The sequence below is a fragment of the Schistocerca gregaria genome, chromosome X, assembly GCF_023897955.1.
Source record: "Schistocerca gregaria isolate iqSchGreg1 chromosome X, iqSchGreg1.2, whole genome shotgun sequence".
NCBI classification, from domain to species: domain Eukaryota; kingdom Metazoa; phylum Arthropoda; class Insecta; order Orthoptera; family Acrididae; genus Schistocerca; species Schistocerca gregaria.
Genome location: NC_064931.1, coordinates 567722836 through 567747558, shown reverse-complemented (window position 1 = coordinate 567747558; position 24723 = coordinate 567722836). Strand labels below are relative to the sequence as shown.

Here is a 24723-nt window from a genome sequence, read left to right as displayed (position 1 = left end):
GGGTTGGCGGTAAAATCGGAGAAGCTTATTGTCTGATGGAAAATGGTCTGGTGATGACGTACACCTGACAACAGCCGTGTCGTCCTATTTAGGCGTCAGGGCGACTATGGTGGTAGCAGCCCAAAGCATTGTCCTCTTGAAGCAGGTAGGCCAGTCTGACACGTTCCAAGGACACCGTAGCGGGCTTACCAGTAATCAGCATTGTCACAATGTGTTCATACCGTGACAATACAAGATAAGGAACTGAGTAAGGTGTTTTCAATGGAATTTTGACAGAGTCAGGACACAGTATAACATGAGAGTATGTATATAACATAAAAGCATGTACGTAAATCTTCATGTACGAAGATATCAAGATCCGCTTGTCAATATGCTGGAGATGGCGAAATTTGAAGATACAATTACTGACTTGTTGCAAGAGGAATGGAGGGTCTCGCAGCATGTAGTCGTATAGCTGTTCTGAAACTTTCGAAGGATGTCTGAATTGTTCACCATGCATTAACTCTCTTGCAGAAGCTCGAATATCCGGTTTCATTGCAGCACATAGTCTCAGTAACACTAGCGGTAGGGCAGATAGCCACAAAGATCCATGGCAGATTAGGGAAGATTTGAAAGTGTAGTCTTATCGTTCCATCATCTCGTTGCTGACCGAATGATAGCTGGTGGTATGATGGTGTTTAAAGTCATGTAAGTCTGCCAGATCGTGGAACCAACTAAACTTAAATTGCGTCCTTGTTCAGTTGTGATGTTGTTGGTTAGACACTTCAGTTCAGAGCGACTGGTCGTGCTTATTTCCGGTCGCTGTTGTTCTTCGGGTAGCTGCAAGGAGTTGTGCATTTTCTTTCCTCTTGGCCGAATCGGAAATAATACCAATACCAGATGTGTAACTGGTTGTTGACATCGGGGTGAGAGTTGCGTCTGCTGCTGTGCTGTGGCTTTTGTGAATTGGTGCTGTTTCTGCCAGACTGTGGAAGTGCCTGCCCTCTAGAGACGTCCAAAGCATTTAAATGTGTGACACTATTACTAAATGGTTCAAATGGCTCTGAGCACTATGGGACTTAACAGCTATGGTCACCAGTCCCCTAGAACTTAGAACTACTTAAACTTAACTAACCTAAGGACATCACACAACACCCAGTCATCACGAGGCAGAGAAAATCCCTGACCCCGCCGGGAATCGAACCCGGAAACCCGTGCGCGGGAAGCGAGAACGCTACCGCACGACCACGAGCTACTTTGTGAGTCCCCGCACGAGTTGTTATGTAATAAAATACTACGTATGCGTTCAGTTACCAGTAACTAAGAATACAAGTCCGCAGTATCATCTGAAACTACAGCACTTTTGACTAAATAAATCTCGGGTGAACATCCTGGTATGAGTGTTCATAGGACACTCATACCAGGCTGTTCATCCGAGATTTATTTCGTCACAAAATACGCCTGGAGAAATGTGAGAATTACAGCACTTTTGATAGCGAAAGGCCAATGACTGTAGCATATTTGTTTTAATGTTGCATCAGACACTTCAGCTTCAGTCACTGGTGTTCGTATGTGACATCAGAATTCAGACGGAGATTTATCACTAGTAACTTTACTTTTCAGAAACTGTTGAATGCTTAGGTCTCTTGATTTGCCAACGTAGCGGAGCATATCGTCTTTAAGCTGTGCATACTTGTAAGGAAGGTTGTGTTATGAACGATGTTTGACAAAAACAAGAGTTTGAGTGTCTAAAGCACTGACGGTCGGGACGAAGTATGATGCAGCTAATCATAAATTATCTATGGGCTAAATATCATGTGGGAGCACTGGAAGGGCAAGGATTTCAGTTATTTTTTCGAATTGCACGGTAACTGTTCTGACGAGACGGCGTTTGTTGCACCCAGCGTAGTATCGCCACACTTAATGTGTTTCTCACGATCCATAGTTTTCTCTGCAGTCACCTCTTCTGAGGACATCGATCCACAGGAAATACAATAAGTAGTAGATGATAAAACCACATAATTTATTAGAACTCAATGAGAGATACATGAAAAATTACAACAGCGATCACTCGAAAAAAACTTGGCAGCCAAAAGATGGGTAGACAGAGTGTCTAAGAACAAGGTTATTTTACACTTCATTGGTGTCCATAATATTATGGTTAATATAATAGATTAGTCGATTTAGCTGTTACATAAGCTTGTATGGCACTCCTCAGTATACAATGAAACCTTTAAAATTTTTCCATTAACTTGATGGTGGTATCAGTAATCCTAGTCTATTTACTTTGCTAAGACTCGGGATATGCTAGACTGAAACTGTTGTATGGTTCCAAATCTGATAATCCATGAATCAAAAGAGTTTTGTTGCTTCTGCAAGTGGGTAAATGGTTCGAAGGAGTACCACTTCTATCCAGCTGTAACTGTAACTGTGACCTTCCGGGGGTGTTTGGGTGTTTTTTTGAAAATTAGATGCATTAAAACATTTTGGCACAGTTTTTTCGTCAGAGAGATCAAGCAATATATGTGTGGTATAGGCGATGTAGCAGGCGTTATAATTTTGCTCTCCTCGCAGGCTGTAAAAGCCTTAGTCAGTTGTCACTCATCCTTCTTTAAGTTTGGCCAGACAAATTTGTATGCTATGAGCTTGACTGAAGATCTCTCTCTTGAATGAGCCGTGTTGTGGCAATGCTAGAAACTGCGATCCTAAATTGTTTGGGAATATATAGACAAACGGTTTCAACAGATATATCACACTACAGTCTTAATTCATTAGGATTAGTAAACTGCTTAGATTTCAGTGAAGTGCTGCAACTTGACTTAAGAGATTGGGCTTCATCTTTCTCTTTTGAGATAGCTATTTCATCGTAGTCCATCATCTGTAATTCTTCCAGTCTAGACAGATGATCAGCCACTTCATTTTCTGTGCCAGACACAGAACACAAATCAGGAGTAACTACGAACTATAGTGGAGGTAAAGGAGTAGTAATGGTGAAGCCTTTGCATTCTTCTATTTGAATGCATTAGTTCATGGGATACTATCGGTGCAGGTAGAAAATGTTATTCCTTCAAGTAGATATTTGAAATATTTTACCATTAAATAAAGACTAAGAGGTTTAGTATAATTTTACACATATATGTTCGTAAAATAAGTGAACATAAAATTATGAACTGCCTGAGAAAAATTAAGTCATTGTTCTAAGTTTTGTATGGCCTAACACCACTACTGTCAGTCTTGATTCAGACGTATGACAGATGTTGTTCCAACTGTTTATAAGTCTCCAGACGCGCTTGGATTCTGCGAGCTATTATATTAAAAACATAATTACTGGCACATCTAAACAATGTTTAGTTCTGATATCCAGTTTCTGTTTTTGGCATTATATACGAGTGCAGGGAATATCGTGTAGCCTGTGTCTTGTCACAGATACTGTAACTGAATTACTTCTTGTACCTGCTGATAAGTAACAATCGAAACTGCTAGAAATAATAGCGCTTTTCATAACAGCTGATAATAACCTGTCCAGATAGCCATGCATATTAAAGCACCATTTCAGGGATGGGAAGGTGCACTGGCCGCGTATTGAATCTGCCTGGCAGATTAACATTTAGGGTCAGTGAGTTGGCCAGCCTGGATGTGGTGTTTAGGCAGTCTCCCACATCCGACAAGCTGAATACCGAGCTGGTACCCAAGTCCCAATTCAGTTATATGATTCACAAATACACTCCTGGAAATGGAAAAAAGAACACATTGACACCGGTGTGTCAGACCCACCATACTTGCTCCGGACACTGCGAGAGTGCTGTACACGCAATGATCACACGCACGGCACAGCGGACACACCAGGAACCGCGCTGTTGGCCGTCGAATGGCGCTAGCTGCGCAGCATTTGTGCACCGCCGCCGTCAGTGTCAGCCAGTTTGCCGTGGCATACGGAGCTCCATCGCAGCCTTTAACACTGGTAGCATGCCGCGACAGCCTGGACGTGAACTGTATGTGTAGTTGACGGACTTTGAGCGAGGGCGTATAGTGGGCATGCGGGAGGCCGGGTGGACGTACCGCCGAATTGCTCAACACGTGGGGCGTGAGGTCTCCACAGAACATCGATGTTGTCGCCAGTGGTCGGCGGAAGGTGCACGTGCCCGTCGACCTGGGACCGGACCGCAGCGACGCACGAATGCACGCCAAGACCGAGGATCCTACGCACTGCCGTAGGGAACCGCACCGCCACTTCCCAGCAAATTAGGGACACTGTTGCTCCTGGGGTATCGGCGAGGACCATTCGCAACCGTCTCCATGAAGCTGGGCTACGGTCCCGCACACCGTTAGGCCGTCTTCCGCTCACGCCCCAACATCGTGCAGCCCGCCTCCAGTGGTGTCGCGACAGGCGTGAATGGAGGGACGAATGGAGACGTGTCGTTTTCAGCGATGAGAGTCGCTTCTGCCTTGGTGCCAATGATGGTCGTATGCGTGTTTGGCGCCGTGCAGGTGAGCGCCACAATCAGGACAGCATACGACTGAGGCACACAGGGCCAACACCCGGCATCATGGTGTGGGGAGCGATCTCCTACACTGGCCGTACACCTCTAGTGATCGTCGAGGGGACACTGAATAGTGCACGGTACATCCAAACCGTCATCGAACCCATCGTTCTACCATTCCTAGACCGGCAAGGGAACTTGCTGTTCCAACAGGACAATGCACGTCCGCATGTATCCCGTGCTACCCAACGTGCTCTAGAAGGTGTAAGTCAACTACCCTGGCCAGCAAGATCTCCGGATCTGTCCCCCATTGAACATGTTTGGGACTGGATGAAGCGTCGTCTCACGCGGTCTGCACGTCCAGCACGAACGCTGGTCCAACTGAGGCGCCAGGTGGAAATGGCATGGCAAGCCGTTCCACAGGACTACATCCAGCATCTCTACGATCGTCTCCATGGGAGAATAGCAGCCTGCATTGCTGCGAAAGGTGGATATACACTGTACTAGTGCCGACATTGTGCATGCTCTGTTGCCTGTGTCTATGTGCCTGTGGTTCTGTCAGTGTGATCATGTGATGTATCTGACCCCAGGAATGTGTCAATAAAGTTTCCCCTTCCTGGGACAATGAATTCACGGTGTTCTTATTTCAATTTCCAGGAGTGTATATTTAGAAAACTTTTTCCCACTTCCACGTGAATAACGCTATATGCAGACAACTGGGGTAGATATCCATCACGGGGGAGGGTGGTGGGGGAGGTGTAAGGAGGAAGGGGAGGGGGGATGGGGTGGTACAGGAAGGGCATCCGGCTGCCCTTTACATTAATCATGCCAAAACCGATCCATAACTATGCCGACCCTGTGCAAGATGCGGGACATATGTGTATGGAAAATAAGGAGATAGCAGCTGACGATAGTGCAACACCATTTGATGTGAAATAACATGAAGAATGTTCCGTATAATTGAGCTGCCATAGCTGTTAAAACTTTAAAGTAACTTATATGTAACTCACCACTGCAGCTGAGATAATGTGTTGCAAATAAGTTCAACCAATGAAATGTAATTTTCTATTGTTGATTCTGTTCACGAGTTACCTTTCTTTATCAATCATTATCCCCTGTTCGTTTATTCTCCTCTCAATTCAGTGTTAGCCAATGGGCAACGTTTGTGTAAAAGCGTGCTGCCGATAAATTATGGAAGAAATTCTTCCTTGCACTCATTTTCTTTTTTTTTGCGAGAGCAGAATTGTTTTATTGGAATATATCTGATCTAATAATTTTAGAATGTGAAATATTTTGCACATAATCACAAAATAATTTATACACGAGTTCTGCAAAAATGATGAAAATAAAAATCTCAAGAATATGAAGATAGCAAACATTGTCTCAAAATTAATACACTGTTGGAAGGAAATTAGAATATCGTTTTAAAAAGTTTTCAATTCACTCAAGATCCTATTGTTGCAATAATGCATATGGATTACATGAAATGATTACATTTAAATATCAATAGCACAGTCGGGTCCGAGGCATCAAGCATCGACCCCTGTTGAAACACCCATATTAGTATGTGGCGTAGCCTCCAGAGTAGATACAGGTGCTGACTAGCATCTAGTCGATCATGCAGGTGGAGAATACTGTCGTGGGATACGTTATGCCACACGATTGACCTGTTAACATGTTTTTGTAGGAGTTATTCTCTGACAAGTCACACGAGCCACTGCCCTGATTGAAGACATGCCTGGTGATCGTGCTAGCAAGGGAAGTTGCTGCAGGTCTTGTAAATCATGTTCAGTTTTAGGGGAGTGTGTGGGCGAGAGTTATCGTGCTGGAACAACACATCACCTTCCTGTTGCAAGGATGGCAAAAGAACGTGTCTAGCAACATTTTGCAGGTACTGAACGCTGGTTGGTGTCCACTCCAGTAACACCAAAGGTGAACAAGAGTTTTAGCTAAACACACACCAGACCACGAATTCTGGGCTGGGGACAGTGTGTCTTGGACGAATACAATTTACGAGACAGTGTTCACCCGTTCTATGTTGTACATGCAAACGACCATCACTTGTGCGGAGGCATAATCTGCTTTCATCGCTGAAGACCGTAGTGTGCTATTTCATCTTCCAAGTGATCCTCTAATGGCACCAGTCGGGCTGTGCACGATGATGCTGCAGCATGAGCGGAAGACGGGCCAGAGGTATGCACACCCATAGTCCCGTTGCTAATAGAAATTTAGCAACTTTTCGTCTCGACACGTCTGGGCTTACAAGCCCTCTTTTTCTCTGCTTAGTAGCTGTACGATCTCTCACTGCTGTCCTTACAATACTACGATCCTGGCGGGTGTCTGTGCTGCGTGGACATCCAGAACCTCATCTACGAGTGAGGAATGTTCACGTGACCACTAATACCAGCATTGTTGCACAACTGACGCAGCACGTCCAACTTGTGAGGCAATTCTTCGAAAGGACCGTCCTGCCATTCGAAAATACACAAACTGATACCTTTCAAAGCCGTTCAGTTGGCTGTAGGAAGCACGAGTTCGTGCACCTCTGTGGCATAGTTGCTTGTTTGCTTCACACGCTTGCATCACACTGAGCCTTCTGACTGGTAGAAATCCCTATTAAAGGGTAGACACAGATGGCGCTCAGCTAGCTATGCTACTATGCTATCAGTTGGCGGGTGACACTGAAACCATTATCAGTATATCTACTATTCCCATGGAGACATATGACGTTATCGGAGCACAATCGACGTCTTCTTATCGCGTCTAGTAATTCTTTCCTTGCGGGAGTGGAAGGGTGCAAATACATATTTGCTACTCGTACTGTTGGATGAATAGCACTGAAAGAATAGCAGCTCAGCAAGTACTGTATACTGAAATAATTAAAAAAAATTAAGTGTACTATGAGAGTGCTAGAGCAACCAGTTATATAAGTCAGGGCACTAAGAAATACTACAATCTAAATGTTTAATAGAAGCTGAATGAAAGATTGCAGCAACATAAGAATCAATTAATACAAAAATTGGAATAGCAAAGTGAATAATACAATAAGATCATTGTTAAACCATTTTCATGTTTTACCTATTACAATGACCATACATTTTAATGCCAACTATGAAAAGATATTTGGCCATGTGGTCATTAAGCATTGTTGACGTAATGACAAAGAACTATTCTCTACTAGGTGAGAAACCTGATGTTGCCAGAGTATGTATTTATAGCTGTGCCTCAGACTTTATATGCATGGAATTTATTTTTGACTTGTAAAGCGTCTTTGTATACAATGTTTGAAGTAGTATGTTTAGGGACATGAACACAGAGCTTATTTGCTTCACTAACACGGGAGAGAGCGACATAGAGCTGGCAGTACAAAAAGCAATTCACAGTAAGGTGCTTCGCTCATGGTCATGGCATAATATAAACTCACCGGTGCACACGTTTAAAGGTTCAAATGGCTCTGAGCGCTATGCGACTTAAATTCTGAGGTCATCAGTCGCCTAGAACTTAGAACTAATTAAACCTAACTAACCTAAGGACATCACACACATCCATGCCCGAGGCAGGATCCGAACCTGCGACCGTAGCGGCCACGCGGTTCCAGACTGAAGCGCCTAGAACCGCACGGCCACAGCGGCCGGCAGCGTTTAAAGTGAAGTGGTTAATTGTTAGGAATAAGGGGGTATAAAATCTCTTTTGCCTGCGCTACTTCTCAAAATTTCTGCTTTGGTCAGAAGTAACATTATGTCTCTGAAGGGTCCTGAGGAACGAGACAATGCATGACATCCTCGATTAGTGTTACATCACGCCTCACTTTCGGAAGGAGTTCCCACAGAGTGAATTAAAGCCTGATGTTCTCGAGCCACAGCAATTCTCACCTCACGATATACATTGGATTCTTGAAACAGCATAGTCCTCAGTCTTTCAGTTGTTCCGGTGTATTCAGAAAGACTCGACTGTTCTCTAACCATTTTTATTCTTAAATATAATGAAATAAAAATGTAATGAGTAGGCACGCAGATCACAAAGCAAACCTGATAAATCAATATTTTCTAGGAAAAAAATATAAATAAAATTTATCGGAAGAAGCAAGACAGTGTCGTTAAGTTTTAAGACACAAAGCGAAATCAGTAAATCCATACATATTAGCCAAGTAATTTCGCTGTTAGTTTGCATTCGTAAACGTAAGAGTGTGGCGCTGAATTCTGTCACTGCCATAAATTTCTGAAAATACATCTGTCACTGAGTTAAAATAAGCCCTGAATAAAGGAAGTAGGTACAACCTTTTATGTCTGGATTGCCGACAGTTGAACAATGTCATTGGTCAGTTTAACACCACATGATAGGCAAGACAGCCATTTTGGACCCAAGTTGCACAGTAGAGTAAATGGGCTAATTGATCTAATTAGCGGTTTTCTTAGTGTATAGGTGCGTATGAAACGTATAGCCTCATTTTATGTTACATTAAGAGCTTAACAAAACCGGTCTACTTTTCTGTGGCGAAGACTACCGCAGTGTTATGCAGTAAACTATTGATGGGCAGACCGTGGTAGTAAGTTTTTCCAAATTCCACAAGCCAAAAGGAATGCAGAAAGATGCAAAATATGACTACATCAAATTGCGAAGATAGATACGTTTCCATACAAGACTGGTAAACTGTGTGAAGTATATAGACATTCCTTTAATTGATGCTTACTTAACTATGAACTTATTATGTTTCATTGTATCAGAGTAATACTGCATGTGCATTTAAAGCGCATTTAATAGCGGGCCAGATTAAAAATTCATACGATATTATATTTCAAAACCGTTATCTGTTTTCATTTCTTAGCTCCATTTAACACCTAATGAATTTGAGATGAATTGCAAAGATGACGTTAAGAAATTATATTTCACGCCTGATTGGAGCTTGCATTCTGAAGGATCTGCGAAACTGTTTAAAAATTTCTGGTCACATTACTCTTCCGAAATAAGTCGTTGAAGACAATAATCTGCCAGTTAAAAGATTTTTTCCATACAGAAAAAAGAAAAAACTTAACATTGCCTGAAACCTGCAAGAAAATATAATAGGAGCAGGGCGTTATGATAAAATGAAAGTTGACCCTGCTCACCAGTTTCAGATCATAGTTTTTCAGCAGCTGTTAAATATAAAGTAGGACAAAGGATACTTTAAGGTTCTGTTGTGTCAGCTGCATATTTTATAGGCGGTTTTTTGGTGGTTTAAACTAATGACCTCGAGGAACAGAAAAACTACAATGCATGCAGCTGTTGAAGGCAAACTCAATGGTGCTGGCAGTTCTTCCTGAGTGTTATCAGGTCTACGCTGTCTGGAAATTTGGGAAAGAGGTATTTGGGAAACGGAAGTAGTAATGGCAACAACCACAGCAAGTACCAATAAGAATTATCTTCTGAACGAAAACGGTTTTCATATTGTTGTATATGTAGGATTTCATATGATGCCTTGGAAAACCTTCTCAGTATGGTCCAAGCGATTAATTCAGTTCCATATTTTCCCAGTTGCAAGACAATAATGTGCCTTATTGCAGTGTCGCAGTATTTTCATCCCAGTAACCATGGCAATTATCATCAATAAATGCTGAATTCTTCATCGACTAGCTAGAACACAAGAGCAGGCCTATCTGTGATGAGTCAGAAATCAACAACGATGCAATTATGCATTTAGGCATAAGGGACAAAGATGAGATTGTGTGAGGAAGGACAGTCCTTGCATTGCCTAGTTGGGAGAACAGTAAAACAAGTTAAACAGAAATATGCATTGCAAGATGTGGGCTACATGCGACTTACAGTAAGTCAACAGTATGAATGTAAAAGAGTTCATAGAGTAACACATTACCGCCAGCAGAGATGAGTGCTACAGCAAAATCTGGCTGTGAAAGTGTAAACATGAGAAATGCGTACAGTTATTGTAAGAGATAGTCACGAGTCAGATAATTTACTGCTTGTATTTTTCACTTCTTAAGATAAGTTGATAGTTATATTAATGTGAAAAGGGTTATAATCTGCAAAGCAAACAGAAACGTTAAAGACACTAACATGTAATCAGAAGTATGAACTTGTGTTTCAATATGGTTATCAATTCCAAAACATCTCCCTGAAGCAAAGTGAATGAGAATAATATATATTGCTGTTACATCTAAAGGATACATTACATACGTACAAAATCAAAACAATTTGGAATATTATTACAAGGGAGACAGGACAACCAAGAGTAGAGGATGATGGCATCAGCATCAAAGCGAATGGAAACTTGATAAACAACAAGCCAGACGTCGAAAACATTTTGAATAATCATTTTTTAAATGTTGTAGAGGAAATAAGACCTAAATGTTCATTAGAAGAAGCAAGGCAGTTAATGGAAGAGGCCTTACCCACACCATTTGATACAATTCAAATTCCACCCACCTCTCCATGTGAAATTAGGAAGATAATAAACTCTCTCAAGAATAAAAACTCACATGGGATTGACGGCATTTCCAGCAGGATAATAAAAGCTTGTTCCCAAGAAATAAGTGGGATTCTTAGCCACATATGTAATAGCGCTCTGAAGCAGGGTATTTTCCCCGATAGACTGAAGTATGCCATTGTTAAACCACTGCATAAAAAAGGGGATTCGTCTGATGTCAACAACTACCGCCCAATCTCTCTTCTGACTGCCTTATCCAAAATTCTTGAAAAAGTAATGTATTGTAGAGTAACTTCACACCTTTGTAAAAATAAAGTTTTAAAAAAATGTCAGGTTGGTTTCCAGAAGGGATTTTCAACGGAAAATGCTATATATACTTTCACTAATGAAATATTAAATGCTCTGAGTAACCAGAAGTCACTCATTGAGATTTTTTGTGATCTATCAAAGGCTTTTGATTGTGTAAATCATGGAATACTTCTAGATAAGCTCAAATACTGTGGTATGAATGGGACAGTGCTCAAATGGTTTAAATCATACCTAACTGGAAGAGCGCAGAAAGTTGAAGTAAACAGTTCACATAATATGCAAAAAACTGGTGATTTCTCAAACAGGGGAACAATCAAGAACGGGGTGCCGCAAGGTTCGGTCTTGGGTCCTCTGCTGTTCTTAATATATATTAATGACTTGCCATTCTATATTCACGAAGATGCAAAGCTGATACTTTTTGCCGATGATACAAGTATAGCTATCACACCCGTCAGACAAGAATTAACTGGTGAAATTGTAAACGATGTTTTTCAGAAAATCATTAAGTGGTTCTCTGCAAATGGGCTCTCATTTAACTTTGACAAAACACAGTATATACAGTTCCACACTGTAAATGGAATGACCCCATTAATAAATATAGACTTCAATCAGAAATCGGTAGCTAAGGTAGAAGATTCAAAATTTCTAGGTGTATGCATTGATGAGGGGTTGAACTGGAAAAAACACACTGAGGATCTGCTGAAACGTTTGAGTTCAGCTACTTATGCTACTAGAGTCATTGCAAATTTTGGCGATATACATCTGAGTAAATTAGCTTACCACGCCTATTTTCATTCTCAGCTTTCATATGGCATCATATTCTGGGGTAACTCATCATTGAGTAAAAGAGTGTTCATTCCATACAAGCGTGTAATCAGAATAATTGCTGGAGCTCATCCAAGGTCATCCTGCAGACACTTATTTAAAGAGCTAGAAATCTTCACTGTAGCCTCACAATATTCACTTACGAAATTTGTTATTAACAATCTGAACAAATTCAAAAGTAATAGCAGTGTACATGGCTACAACACCAGGAGAAAGGACGATCTTCACTACTCAAGGTTAAATCTAACTTTGGCTCAGAAGGGGGTAAATTATGCAGCCACAAAAGTCTTTGGTCACTTACCTAATAGCATCAAAAGTCTGACAGATAGCCATATAGTATTTAAAAAGAAATTAAAATAATTTCTTAATGGCAACTCCTTCTACTCATTAGATGAATTTTTGGATATAGTAAGTGGATAATTTCCCAACCTAAAAAAAAAAAATTGAGTGTCATGTAAAATTTTGTCTAATGTAATATCTTGTATAGACACCTTTTATTAACCTGACACGTTCTGCATCATTACGAAGTGTCGTATTCATGATCTCTGGAACAAGTAATAATCTAATCTAATCTAATCTAATCTAATCTAATCTAATCTAATCTAATCACAAAAGTAGCTCCAAAGTTAAATTCTTCGTAAATGAGCGTTTAACAATTCTGTCCATAGCGCTGCTGTAGCTTCTTGCGTCCAAAACGGCGGCCGCCGCCAAACTTGAGGTACTTTCTTTACTCAGGGCTTTAAGTTAAAAACAAAAACCTAACGTCATCTGTACTACCAAGCTGTACAGATGATTACAGATAACAAGTTTAATTATGATATTTTGTTTCTGTGTTCTAATTAGAATGAACTGAAGCCTGTATGTTGCCCCAATCTGTGCCCAAGTTAGTTATAAAAACTCCATGACAATGAGTCAAGTACTTTTGGAGTATTTATGGATGACATAGTAATAAGCATCCTGGCGTAGAGAAACAACTGAAAGTACTGAAAACAAATAAGTCGTGAAGTCTGGATGGAATCCCAATTCAGTTTTACAAAGTACCCTACGTCATTGTCCGCTTACGTAGTTTGCATCTATTGCGAATCTCTCGACCAGCGCAAAGTGCAAAGTGACTGGAAGAAAACGCAGGTGACTCTGGTATATAAGAAGGTATAACAACGGACCCACTAAATTACAGACCAATATCCTTAACATCGGTTTGCTGCAGAATTCTAGAGCATATTCTGAGTTCGAATATAATAGATTTCTTAGACACCGAAAAGATCATGTCCACGAATCAGCATGGCTTTAGAACGCATCACTTGTGGGAAATCCAGCTTGCTCTTTTCTCACATAATATACCGCGAACTATGGATGAAGCGCAACAGGCAGATTTCGTATGTCTAGATTTCCAGAAAGTATTCGACACAGTACCCCATTCTAGACTGTTAACGAAGGTACGTGCACACGGAATGGGCTTCCAGACATGTGACTGGCTCGATGATTTCTTAAGTAATATAACCCAGTATGTTGTCCTCAATGGAGAGTGTTCATCGGAGACATGGGTAACATCAGGAGTTCCACAGGGAAGTGTGATAGGATCATTGCTATTTTCTATAAACATACATGATCTGGCACACAGGGTGCCAGAAATCTGTGGTTGTTCGCTGATGATGCTATGTTATACAGGAAGGAGTTGAAGATAAGTTACTGTAGGTTGATACAAGATGACCTATACAAAATTTCTAGTTGGTGTGATGAATGGCAGCTGGTTCTTAAAGTATAAAAATGTAAGTTAATGCGGATGAGTGAAAAAAAAACCTTTAATGTTCAGAAATAGCATTAGTAGTGTCCTTCTTGACACAGTCCTGCTGTTTAAATATCTGGGCATAACGTTGCGAAGCGATATGAAATGGAACGAGCATGTGAGGATTGTAGTAGGGAAGGCAAATGGTCGACTTCAGTTTATTGGAAGAATCTTAAGGAAGTGTGGTTCATCTGTAAAGGAGACTGTATAAAGAGCGCTAGTGCGACCTATTCTTGAGTACTGCTCGAGTGTTTGGAATCCACACCAGATCAGATTGAAAGACGACATCGAAGCAATTCAGAGACGAGTTGCTAGATTTGCTACTGGTAGGTTCGATTAACAAGTAAGTGTTACGGATATGCTTCAGGAGCTTAAGTGGGAATCCCTGCAGGCAAGAAGACATTCATTTCGAAGAACACTACTGAGAAAGTTTAGAGAACTGGCGTTTGAAGCTGACTGCAGAACTATCCTATTGCCGAAAACACACATTTCGTGTAGGGTCCATAAAGATAAGATACGAGAAATTAGGGCACATACAGAGGCATATAGACACACGTTTTTCCCTCGCTCTCTCTGTGAGTGGAACAGGAAAGGAAACCACTAGTGGTCATTAAGGGTACCCTCTGCCACGCATCGTATGGTGGCTTGAGGAGTATGTAGATATACAGAGTGTTACAAAAAGGTACGGCCAAACTTTCAGGAAACATTCCTCACACACAAATAAAGAAAAAATGTTATGTGGACATGTGTCCGGAAACGCTTAATTTCCATGTTAGAGCTCATTTTAGCTTCGTCAGTAACGTGATCAAATTGTAAATTTAACAATCAACATGTGTGGGCTGACCAGAATCCGCACGCAATGGTGCAATCACGTCATCAACACAGATTTTCTGTGAACGTTTGGGCAGACATTGTTGGTGATGTCTTGATTGGGCCCCATGTTCTTCCACCTACGCTCAATGGAGCACGTTGTCATGATTTCATACGTGCTACTCTACCTGTGCTGCTAGAATATGTGCCTTCAGAAGTACGACACAACATGTGGTTCATGCACGATGGAGCTCCTGCACATTTCAGTCGAAGTTTTCGTACGCTTCTCAACAACAGATTCGGTGACCGATGGATTGGTAGAGGCGGATCAATTCCATGGCCTCCACGCTCTCCTGACCTCAACCCTCTTGACTTTCATTTATGGGGGCATTTGAAAGCTCTTGTCTGCGCAACCCCGGTACCAAATGTAGCGACTCTTCGTGCTCGTATTGTGGACGGCTGTGATACAATACGCCATTTTCCAGGGCTGCATCAGCGCATCAGGGATTCCATGCGACAGAGGGTGGATGCATGTATCCTCGCTAACGGAGGACATTTTGAACATTTCCTGTAACAAAGTGTTTGAAGTCACCCTAGTACGTTCTGTTGCTGTGTATTTCCATTCCGTGATTAATGTGATTTGAAGAAACGTAATAAACTGAGCTATAACATGGAAAATAAGCGTTTCCGGACAAATGTCCACATAACATATTTTCTTTCTTTGAGTATGAGGAATGTTTCCTGAAAGTTTGGCCATACCTTTTTGTAACACCCTGTAGATACAAATGTCGATTAGCGTGTTCAAACAAACATAGTTTTAGATAAAACTTTAAGTCACGATTTCTTTTTTGTGTGATACGATTTTGACGAAATAAAGCCTATACGTTGCCACAAGCTATGCTCAAGTTACTGTGAAAGCCCTATGGAACTTGGTATAGTAGTTTTTGAGATTAGCGTGTTCAAACAGACAAACATACATGTCAGTTTTAAAGTTTTATTATCAGTACCATATAGATATACACTATGTCATCAAAAGTACCTGGACACCTGGCTGAAAATGACTTACAACTTACTAGTGCCCTCCATCGGTAATGCTGGAATTCAGTATGGTGTTGGCCCACCCTTATCCTTGATGGCAGCTTCAATTCTTGCAGGCATACATTCAATCAGGTGCTGGAAAGTTTCTTGGGGAATAGCAGCCCACTCTCCATGGAGTTTTCCACTGAGGAGAGGTATCGATGTTGGTTGGTAAGGCCTGGCACGAAGTCAGCATTCCAAACATTCCAAAGGTGTTCTATAGAATTCAGGTCAGGACTGTTTAGGAGTGTAGAAATTTCGTGTACAGACATATGACACAGTGACATCCAATCACCTGACAACGTTTGAAGTCGGTGAGTTCTGCAGAGTGCACCATTCTGCTCTCCATGATGTCTAATGACTACTGAGGTCGCTGATATGGAGTTCTTCACGGTACATGACAGCCCAATGCACCTAATACAAAAAAACGTATGCTTTTGAGGGTGTCTGGATACTTTTGATCACATAGTGCAGATCATGCATCAGAGGGAAGAGCAGAACACTATTTTCTCCTGGTTGGTAATGTTGTTTGGGATGCATATCAGTTATATGGTGTTTATAAAATTTAGTGGTAAACCTTAATGGTTGTGAAGTATTTATGAAATCCAGAGAAGTCAAGTGTTATGGACAGTTGTCTCAAGTGATATATAATATATCTTGATCACATAATATCACAACTAAGCATTCTGATGTCAACTGCTCTCCTTATAATAGTTTTTTGTATAAAGTCCATAGCCATTATAAATTTCTTGAAAGGCATTCTTCTGAGTTAACTTTCCCTTCATACAATTGAAATCAACATTCATCATTAACGCTTGACTAATTACTTCCACCAGGGCATTATCAAGACACATACATATAAGTATTAGACACTATTTTTGAATTTCATTGATTTGACAGTGGACATTCTGTACAAAGTTTTCTATTGCCAGAATAAAACAATGTTATTAATGAGTTAGTCTACATGTGCATCTTTCTCGTGTCTTCAGATCTATGTACCAAAAATGTAGATATCAAAACGCATTATGCTCACTGAAATTTTGCATAGATAGTAACAAAATAAAACAAAATTAATGATAATGTGTCTCACTGGTAAAATGTCAATTATTAATTATGTGTTATAGTTTCAGAACTGTAAATGATTGCAATAATGGCTGACACATGTTCAAGGGAGAAGCCACACCTATATCAATGTTTTTTAAATATTTATTACAAGAGTCTTAGTTTTCATTAGTCATGATTGATGGCTAACCCCGATTACATTTAATTATAAATCTTCAGATCTGACTGATCACTTCTCACAGCACATGCTTAATCAGACCTGAAGATGGTCATTAAATATGAGGGATTCTAGATATCAAGTGTGACTAATTGCATCTGAGACTGTTGTAACAAATATTTTAAAAATAGCAAATGATTGTGTCAAAAAGTTGTACTTCATTAAGGTTCCAATAAATGGTAGACTTTACTTCTAACATGTACTGTACATCAATAAATATTGTGACTATTTGGTGATAGAATTCACTCACAACGGACCATGAATTTAAAGTTATATTAATAAACATTTAAAGTTATTTAAAGCCATTGTTATAGTATAAGAAAAACTTAAAGCTACAGTTCTACATCAAGTTAATACCTCTGGGATTAAAAATGTTCTTAACTAATTAAGCAATGCAGCTTTATCTTCCTTTCTACAAATTTAAAGTATGAATTAGTATTTATAAATTAGTATTTAATCAGTTGACAAATGGTTATAAAGCAAGAGGAAAGTAATGGAATGATGTAACAGTTTTCCTACTGCTCATTCACAGCATCTTTTACCCAGTGAACTCAAGTGTGGAACTGTTTTTTGTTGTATCATTCAACACTGCAAGATTATGTTGGTTCATTCTTTTCTGTTATGCATGTTACATTTTCATCAGTTTCAGTTGATAAATAAAGACAAATAGAAACCTAACAGATTTAAGTATATATTGTTCTTATGACCTACAGATTTACATTATGAAAGTTTGAAATTTACTGAACAATAATTTGTTCTGTATATTTTATCAATATCTTTACAGTATTTGGTTGTATAATATGGACTGTATAAGTTGGGATAGTTGTTGAAGCACGTTATTTTTTCTTTTGTGTCAATTCTGAAACACAGAATTGAATGCTGTGTAATGTGTACTTGTAAATAGAATTCGTATTATTTTCTTATTTTCAGCGTGAATGCATCTCAATACATGTTGGTCAAGCTGGTGTTCAAATTGGTAACTCTTGTTGGGAACTTTATTGCCTTGAACATGGCATCAGTCCTGATGGGCACATGCCATCAGATAAAGTGCAGGGAGGTGATGACAGCTTCAACACATTCTTCAGTGAGACAGGAGCTGGGAAGCATGTACCAAGAGCTGTCTTTGTTGATCTAGAACCAACTGTAATAGGTAAATAATGTAGACATACTTTTTACATTACACATCTATAAAACGTTCTAAATTACTGTATTTTAATATATCAGTATAAGATAATTTTCATAACTGGCCTGATTATCATAAATTCTGTAATGATTTTTTTCGGATGCCTAACTTACAAGTTAGTCACAACACACCTAAAAGGTGTAAATACTTACAAAAATTTTTAAGGTATAGAATAATTTAACTTATGAAAGAAATCACATGACTATGTATTACAGTTGCAGACATGTATTTGTAATGACAGTAATTTTGAACATTTCTAGTTCATTAAGAACACAATTGTGACTGATGGCTGAATCAACGAGAGAAATAATACAACACCATCAACACATACCTTTTTGTGCATGTAATGTTTTTCTCCTGCATTCAGGATCTAAATTTGATAAATAATCAGCTTTTAGATCTGTACAACTCTCTGTATTACATAATTTTCTGCTGTAGCAATGTGGAAATATGTAAAAAGTATACACACAAAACGCACTGTCCAGTCCCAGGATTTAGGTGTGAATAAGTAATGTGCTGTTCGAATACTGTGGCACATTAGTAGGTTAAGTAACACAAAAAATAGCAGTCCCGTGTATAAGCTGCCAGTGGAGAAAGTTGTATTCTTCATCAGACAGCTGGGGAGAGTATTAATAAGAATTTGCACAAGTAATTGCTTTACTGGTACAGTACCCCTGCACATTGAAATCTTAATATTGATTTTATGTTAGAAAGCAATGATTACATGAACTCCAAATAGCTGACATCTCATTTTGGCTTATTTCCTACAGTAATATTTTCAACAAAGATAGAAGACTGTGTTCCATTGCCAGTTAGTTTATAACTTCAATTGTCTTTCATGAAACAGATGTGAAATTCTCTATAAGTAATTTGAATGACTTTGGTGTCCAGTATTATCAACAAAAATAAAAAACTTGAAGTTATGTATACAGTATGCAATACATCCTTTGAGTGTTTGTTTATTCATGTCATTCTTTTTTCCCAAATTGTGTGCATGTATGAAAAACACCACACTACTTACCTTACATTAAATGCCTAACAAAATTACACAACAGATGTTGGATAACATGAGAAGTAAACTAGCCCTGTGACATGCAGCCCACCCAAGATTGGGAATCTTGACATATGGATAATCTATCTTTCTACAAACTTAATGAAAAATTACTCATCTGACCAAAATACTTGTGTCAAATTCAGTCAGGTCCCTCTCACCCTTAAGAATCATATACAGATTAAAAGTGATTCCTAAAAGTAGTAACGTGAAAGAAAGGTGGTATGTTTAATGAATTTCATTTGTTTTCTGAACAAACAAACAAACAAAAAAAAAAAGAGCACACTGAATACATTTCAGTAACACTGCTGATTGAGTGGTGAATATAAGCAACAGTTATTAAAAAAATGAGTTTAATTCGTTGACAAATGGTTATAAAGCAAGAGGAAAGTAATGGAATGTGCCCTTCCTGATTAACAATGAATGTGCATTATAAAATAAAAGTTGCCATGCAAGTCTAAAGATCAGCTGAATCATGACCAGAGCTGAGCAAGGAGGAAACATCAAGATTCCCTAAACTGCCTGAGTTGAGCTGTACTTTACCATATAAGCATAAGTGCTGGATTGTCATTGTTGTGAAAGGTGGTGTGTTGGCACAGTTTAAGTGCTACATGATAGATCTATTTGTACAAACACTTCTGCTGGTTGGTGTCCAAAATCTTGCCCTACTCTGAAATAAATACTGAAAAATCCCTGTTCAAATTTATGTTAATGAGGATGATGGTAGGCATCCATTCCAATGTACAGCCTATCTTTAAACTTTCAAACAACCAAATCTGCAAAGTTATTGAATAGTCTCTTGATATGAATAAAGTCAGAAGGACCCAGTTCAATAAAATAAATGATGCTCATATCGCACCTGCACTTAGAGTGAAGCTCTCCTACTTGGATCAGAAAATGCTTAGCACTCTACACTTTCAGAAACCTGAAACAAACATCCATCAAATTTCATATCTATTGACAAAAATTTAATCAGACAATTGTTTGTTGTTGTGGTCTTCAGTCCTGAGACTGGTTTGATGCAGAACTCCATGCTACTCTATCCTGTGCAAGCTTCTTCATCTCCCAGTACCTACTGCAGCCTACATCCTTCTGAATCTGCTTAGTGTATTCATCTCTTGGTCTCCCTCTACAATTTTTACCCTCCACACTGCCCTCCAATACTAAATTGGTGATCCCTTGATGCCTCAGAACATGTCCTACCAACCGATCCCTTCTTCTAGTCAAGTTGTGCCACAAGATCCTCTTCTCCCCAATTCTATTCAATACCTCCTCATTAGTTATGTGATCTACCCATCTAATCTTCAGCATTCTTCTGTAGCACCACATTTCGAAAGCTTCTATTCTCCTCTTGTCTAAACTGTTTCTTGTCCACATTTCACTTCCATACATGGCCACACTCCATACAAATACTTTCAGAAACAACTTCCTGACACTTAAATCTATACTCGATGTTAACAAATTTCTCTTCTTCAGAAACGCTTTCCTTTCCATTGCCAGTCTATGTTTTATATCCTCTCTACTTCGACCAGTTATTTTGCTCCCCAAATAGCAAAACTCCTTTGCTACTTTAAGTGTCTCATTCCCTAATCTAATTCCCTCAGCATCACCTGACTTAACTCAACTAAATTCCATTATCCTCGTTTTGCTTTTGTTGATGTTCATCTTATATCCTCCTTTCAAGACACTGTCCATTCCGTTCAACTGCTCTTGCAAGTCCTTTGCTGTCTCTGACAGAATTACAATGTCGTTGGCAAACCTCAGAGTTTTTATTTCTTCTCCATGGATTTTAATACCTACTCTGAACTTTTCTTTTGTTTCCTTTATTGCTTGCTCAATATACAGATTGAATAACATCAGGGATAGGCTACAACCCTGTCTCACTCCCTTCCCAACCACTGCTTCCCTTTCATGTCCCTCGACTCTTATAACTGCCATCTGCTTTCTGTACAAATTGTAAATAGCCGTTCGCTCCCTGTATTTTACCCCTGCCACCTTCAGAATTTGAAAGAGAGTATTCCAATCAACATTGTCAAAAGCAGTTTCTAAGTCTACAAATGCTAGAAATGTAGGTTTACCTTTCTTTAATCTAGCTTCTAAGGTAAGACTTAGGGTCAGTATTGCCTCACGTGTTCAACATTTCTACAGAATCCAAACTGATCTTCCCCGAGTTCGGCTTCTATCAGTTTTTCCATTCGTCTGTAAAGAATTCACGTTAGTATTTTGCAGGTGTGACTTATTAAACTGATAGTTTGGTAATTTTCACATCTGTCAACACCTGCTTTCTTTGAGATTGGAATTATTATATTCTTCTTGAAGTCTGAGGGTATTTCACCTGTCTCATACATCTTGCTCACCAGATGGTAGAGTTTTGTCAGGACTGGGTCTCCCAAGGCTGTCAGTAGTTCTAATGGAATGTTGTCTATTCTAGGGGCCTTGTTTCAACTCAGGTCATTCAGTGCTCTGTCAAACTCTTCACGCAGTATCATATCTCCCATTTTATCTTCATCTACATCCTCTTCCAATTCTATAATATTGTCCTCAAGTACATCGCCCTTGTATAGACCCTCTATATACTCCTTCCACCTTTCTGCTTTCCCTTCTTTGCTTAGAACTGGGTTTCCATCAAAGTTCTTGATATTCATGCAAGTGGTTCTCCTTTCTCCAAAGGTCTCTTTAATTTTCCTGTAGGCAGTATGTATCTTACGAGATAAGCCTCTACATCCTTACATTTGTCTTCTAGCCATCCCTGCTTAGCCATTTTGCATTTCCTGTTGATATCATTTTTGAGACGTTTGTATTCCTTTTTGCCTGCTTCATTTACTGCATTTTTATATTTTCTCCTTTCATCAATTAAATTCCATTTTTCTTCTGTTACCCAAGGGTTTCTACTAAACCTCGTCTTATTACCTATTTGGTCGTCTGCTGCCTTCACTATTTCATCCCTCAAAGCTAACCATTCTTCTTCTACTGTATTTCTTTCCCCCATTCCTGTCAATTGTTCCCTTATGCTCTCCCTGAAACTCTGTACAGCCTCTGCTTCTTTCAGTTTATCCACATCCCATCTCCTTAAATTCCCACCTTTTTGCAGTTTCTTCAATTTTAATCTACAGGTCATAACCAATAGATTGTGGTCAGAGTCCACATCTGCCCCTGGAAATGTCTTGCAATTTAAAACCTGCTTCCTAAATCGCTGTCTTACCATTATATAATCTATCTGATACCTTTTAGTATCTCCAGGGTTCTTCCATGTATACAACCTTCTTTCATGATTCTTGAACCAAGTGTTAGCTATGATTAAGTTGTGCTCTGTGCAAAATTCTACCAGGCGGCTTCCTCTTTCATTTCTTAGCCCCAATCCAAATTCACCTACTGTGTTTCCATCTCTCCCTTTTCCTACTCTCGAATTCCAGTCACCCATGACTATTAAATTTTCATCTCCTTTCGCTCCCTGAATAATTTCTTTTATCTCATCATACATTTCATCATTTTTTCATCATCTGCAGAGCTAGTTGGCATATAAACTTGTACTACTGTAGTAGGCGTGGGCTTCGTGTCTATCTTGTCCACAATAATGCGTTCACTATACTGTTTGTAGTATCTTACCCATACTCCTATTTTTTTTATTCATGATTAAACCTACTCCAGCATTATCCCTATTTGATTTTGAATTTATGTCCCCGTATTCACCTGACCAAAAGTCTTGTTCCTCCTGCCACCGAACTTCACTAATTCCCACTATATCTAACTTTAACCTATCCATTCCCTTTTAAATTTTTCTAACCTACCTGCCCGATTAAGGTTCCTGATATTCCATGCTCCGATCCTTAGAACGCCAGTTTTCTTTCTCCTGATAATGACGTCCTCTTGAGTAGTCCCCACCCGGAGATCCGAATGGGGGACTATTTTACCTATGGAATATTTTACCCAAGAGGACGCCATCATCATTTAATCATATAGTAAAGCTGCATGCCCTCTGGAAAAATTACGGCTTTAGTTTCCCCTTGCTTTCAGCCGTTCACAGTACCAGAACAGCAAGGCCATTTTGGTTATTGTAACAAGGCCAGATTAGTCAATCATCCTGACTGTTGCCCCTGCAACTACTGAAAAGCTGCTGCCCCTCTTCAGGAACTACATGTTTGTGTGGCCTCTCAACAGATACCCCTCCGTTGTGGTTACACCTATGGTACGTCTATCTGTATCGTTGAGGCAAGCAAGCCTCCCCACCAATGGCAAGGTCCATGGTTCAGACAAAGCCAGAGGCTAAACATGAATCTTTCTACTTGGCTGAATGGTAAGGCAGAAGGTCATTCCAAAATTGCATAGCACCACATGCCAAGGCAAAAGTTTTCCTGAAGTCATATAGGTTCAATAAAATGACTGATTTGTGAAGTTTACAAACAATGATGCCAGACACATCTGGTATCGGAGTATCAAGAATGTCCATAGTAGAGAGAAGAGAGATGCATATGTCTCCTAGTGGGAATTATGTTAACTTGTACCACCACTATGTTTCTGTCTTTTCCCCTAGTCTTTTCCAATCACAGGCCTGAGATACATAACGTCTCCTTATTACCAAAAGAAAAAAAAAGAGTCTTATCCAACGGAACTGAACACTTGGTTTCAGTCTTCTAGAACAGATGAGGAGTACGACAGTTGGCCCAATGATGTCACAATGTCTTTGCCAATAGAAATTGTGCTCTCTAAATGCTACAGTATTCCCATGCAACAGCTTGGAGGTAAAAAAAAGGAAAACATTTTAGAATTGGGTGGTGGGTGATAGCTTTGCATCCCTGTCCACATTTTTGGAGTTACAATCTGCTGATAGAGTTATCTTCCCAGAATGGAGATAGAGAGAGAGAGAGAGAGAGAGAGAGAGAGAGAGAGAGAGAGAGAGAGTAGATATATAGACATACTGGAGAGTAAATAAAAAATAAACAAGGGAGAATGACTAACATCGGTATTTAAAGTACTATGAATAGGGAACATCTAGATCCATACTGTGCGAACCACTGTGCACTGTATAGCATTGTACTACATATTATGACTTCTTCCTGTTCCATTCATGTATGGAGTGCAGGAAAAGGACTGTTACATAACCCTATTAATTTAATCTTGTCCTCAATGATCCCTATTGGAGTTATTTGTAGGACACTGGAGTGAGTCCCTAGATTCATCTTTTAAAACTGGTTCTTGAAACTTTGTAAGTAGGTTTCTTAGGATAGTTGGCATCTATCTTCATGTATCTGCTAGGTCAGCTTCTTCAGCATCTCCATGACCCTCTCCCATGGGTCAACCAAATTTGTAACCATTTATGCTGCCCTTCTCTGTGTGTGTTCAATATAACCTCTTATTCCTGTTTACACACTTGGAGCAGTATTCTAGGATGGTGTACATGAGAGTTTTGTAACAAATCTCCTTTGTAGACTGATTGCACTAAAAATAACTTGGCTAAGTAGCTTATTATAAATGATACATTTATTTTTAGTATGAATGTGATGTGGGACATTCAAAGCTTATTCACT

General features: G+C 39.6%; 1 protein-coding gene across 1 annotated transcript in view; it reads left to right on the top strand.

Annotated features, from left to right (window-relative positions):
• LOC126298844 (tubulin alpha-1 chain-like) overlaps nucleotides 1–24723 on the top strand; it is a 42678-nt gene that overhangs the window by 8330 nt on the left and 9625 nt on the right. The window contains exon 2 of the mRNA XM_049990330.1: nucleotides 17895–18114. Within this exon, the coding sequence (XP_049846287.1) occupies nucleotides 17895–18114 (220 nt within the window). The remainder of the gene's footprint in view (nucleotides 1–17894; nucleotides 18115–24723) is intronic.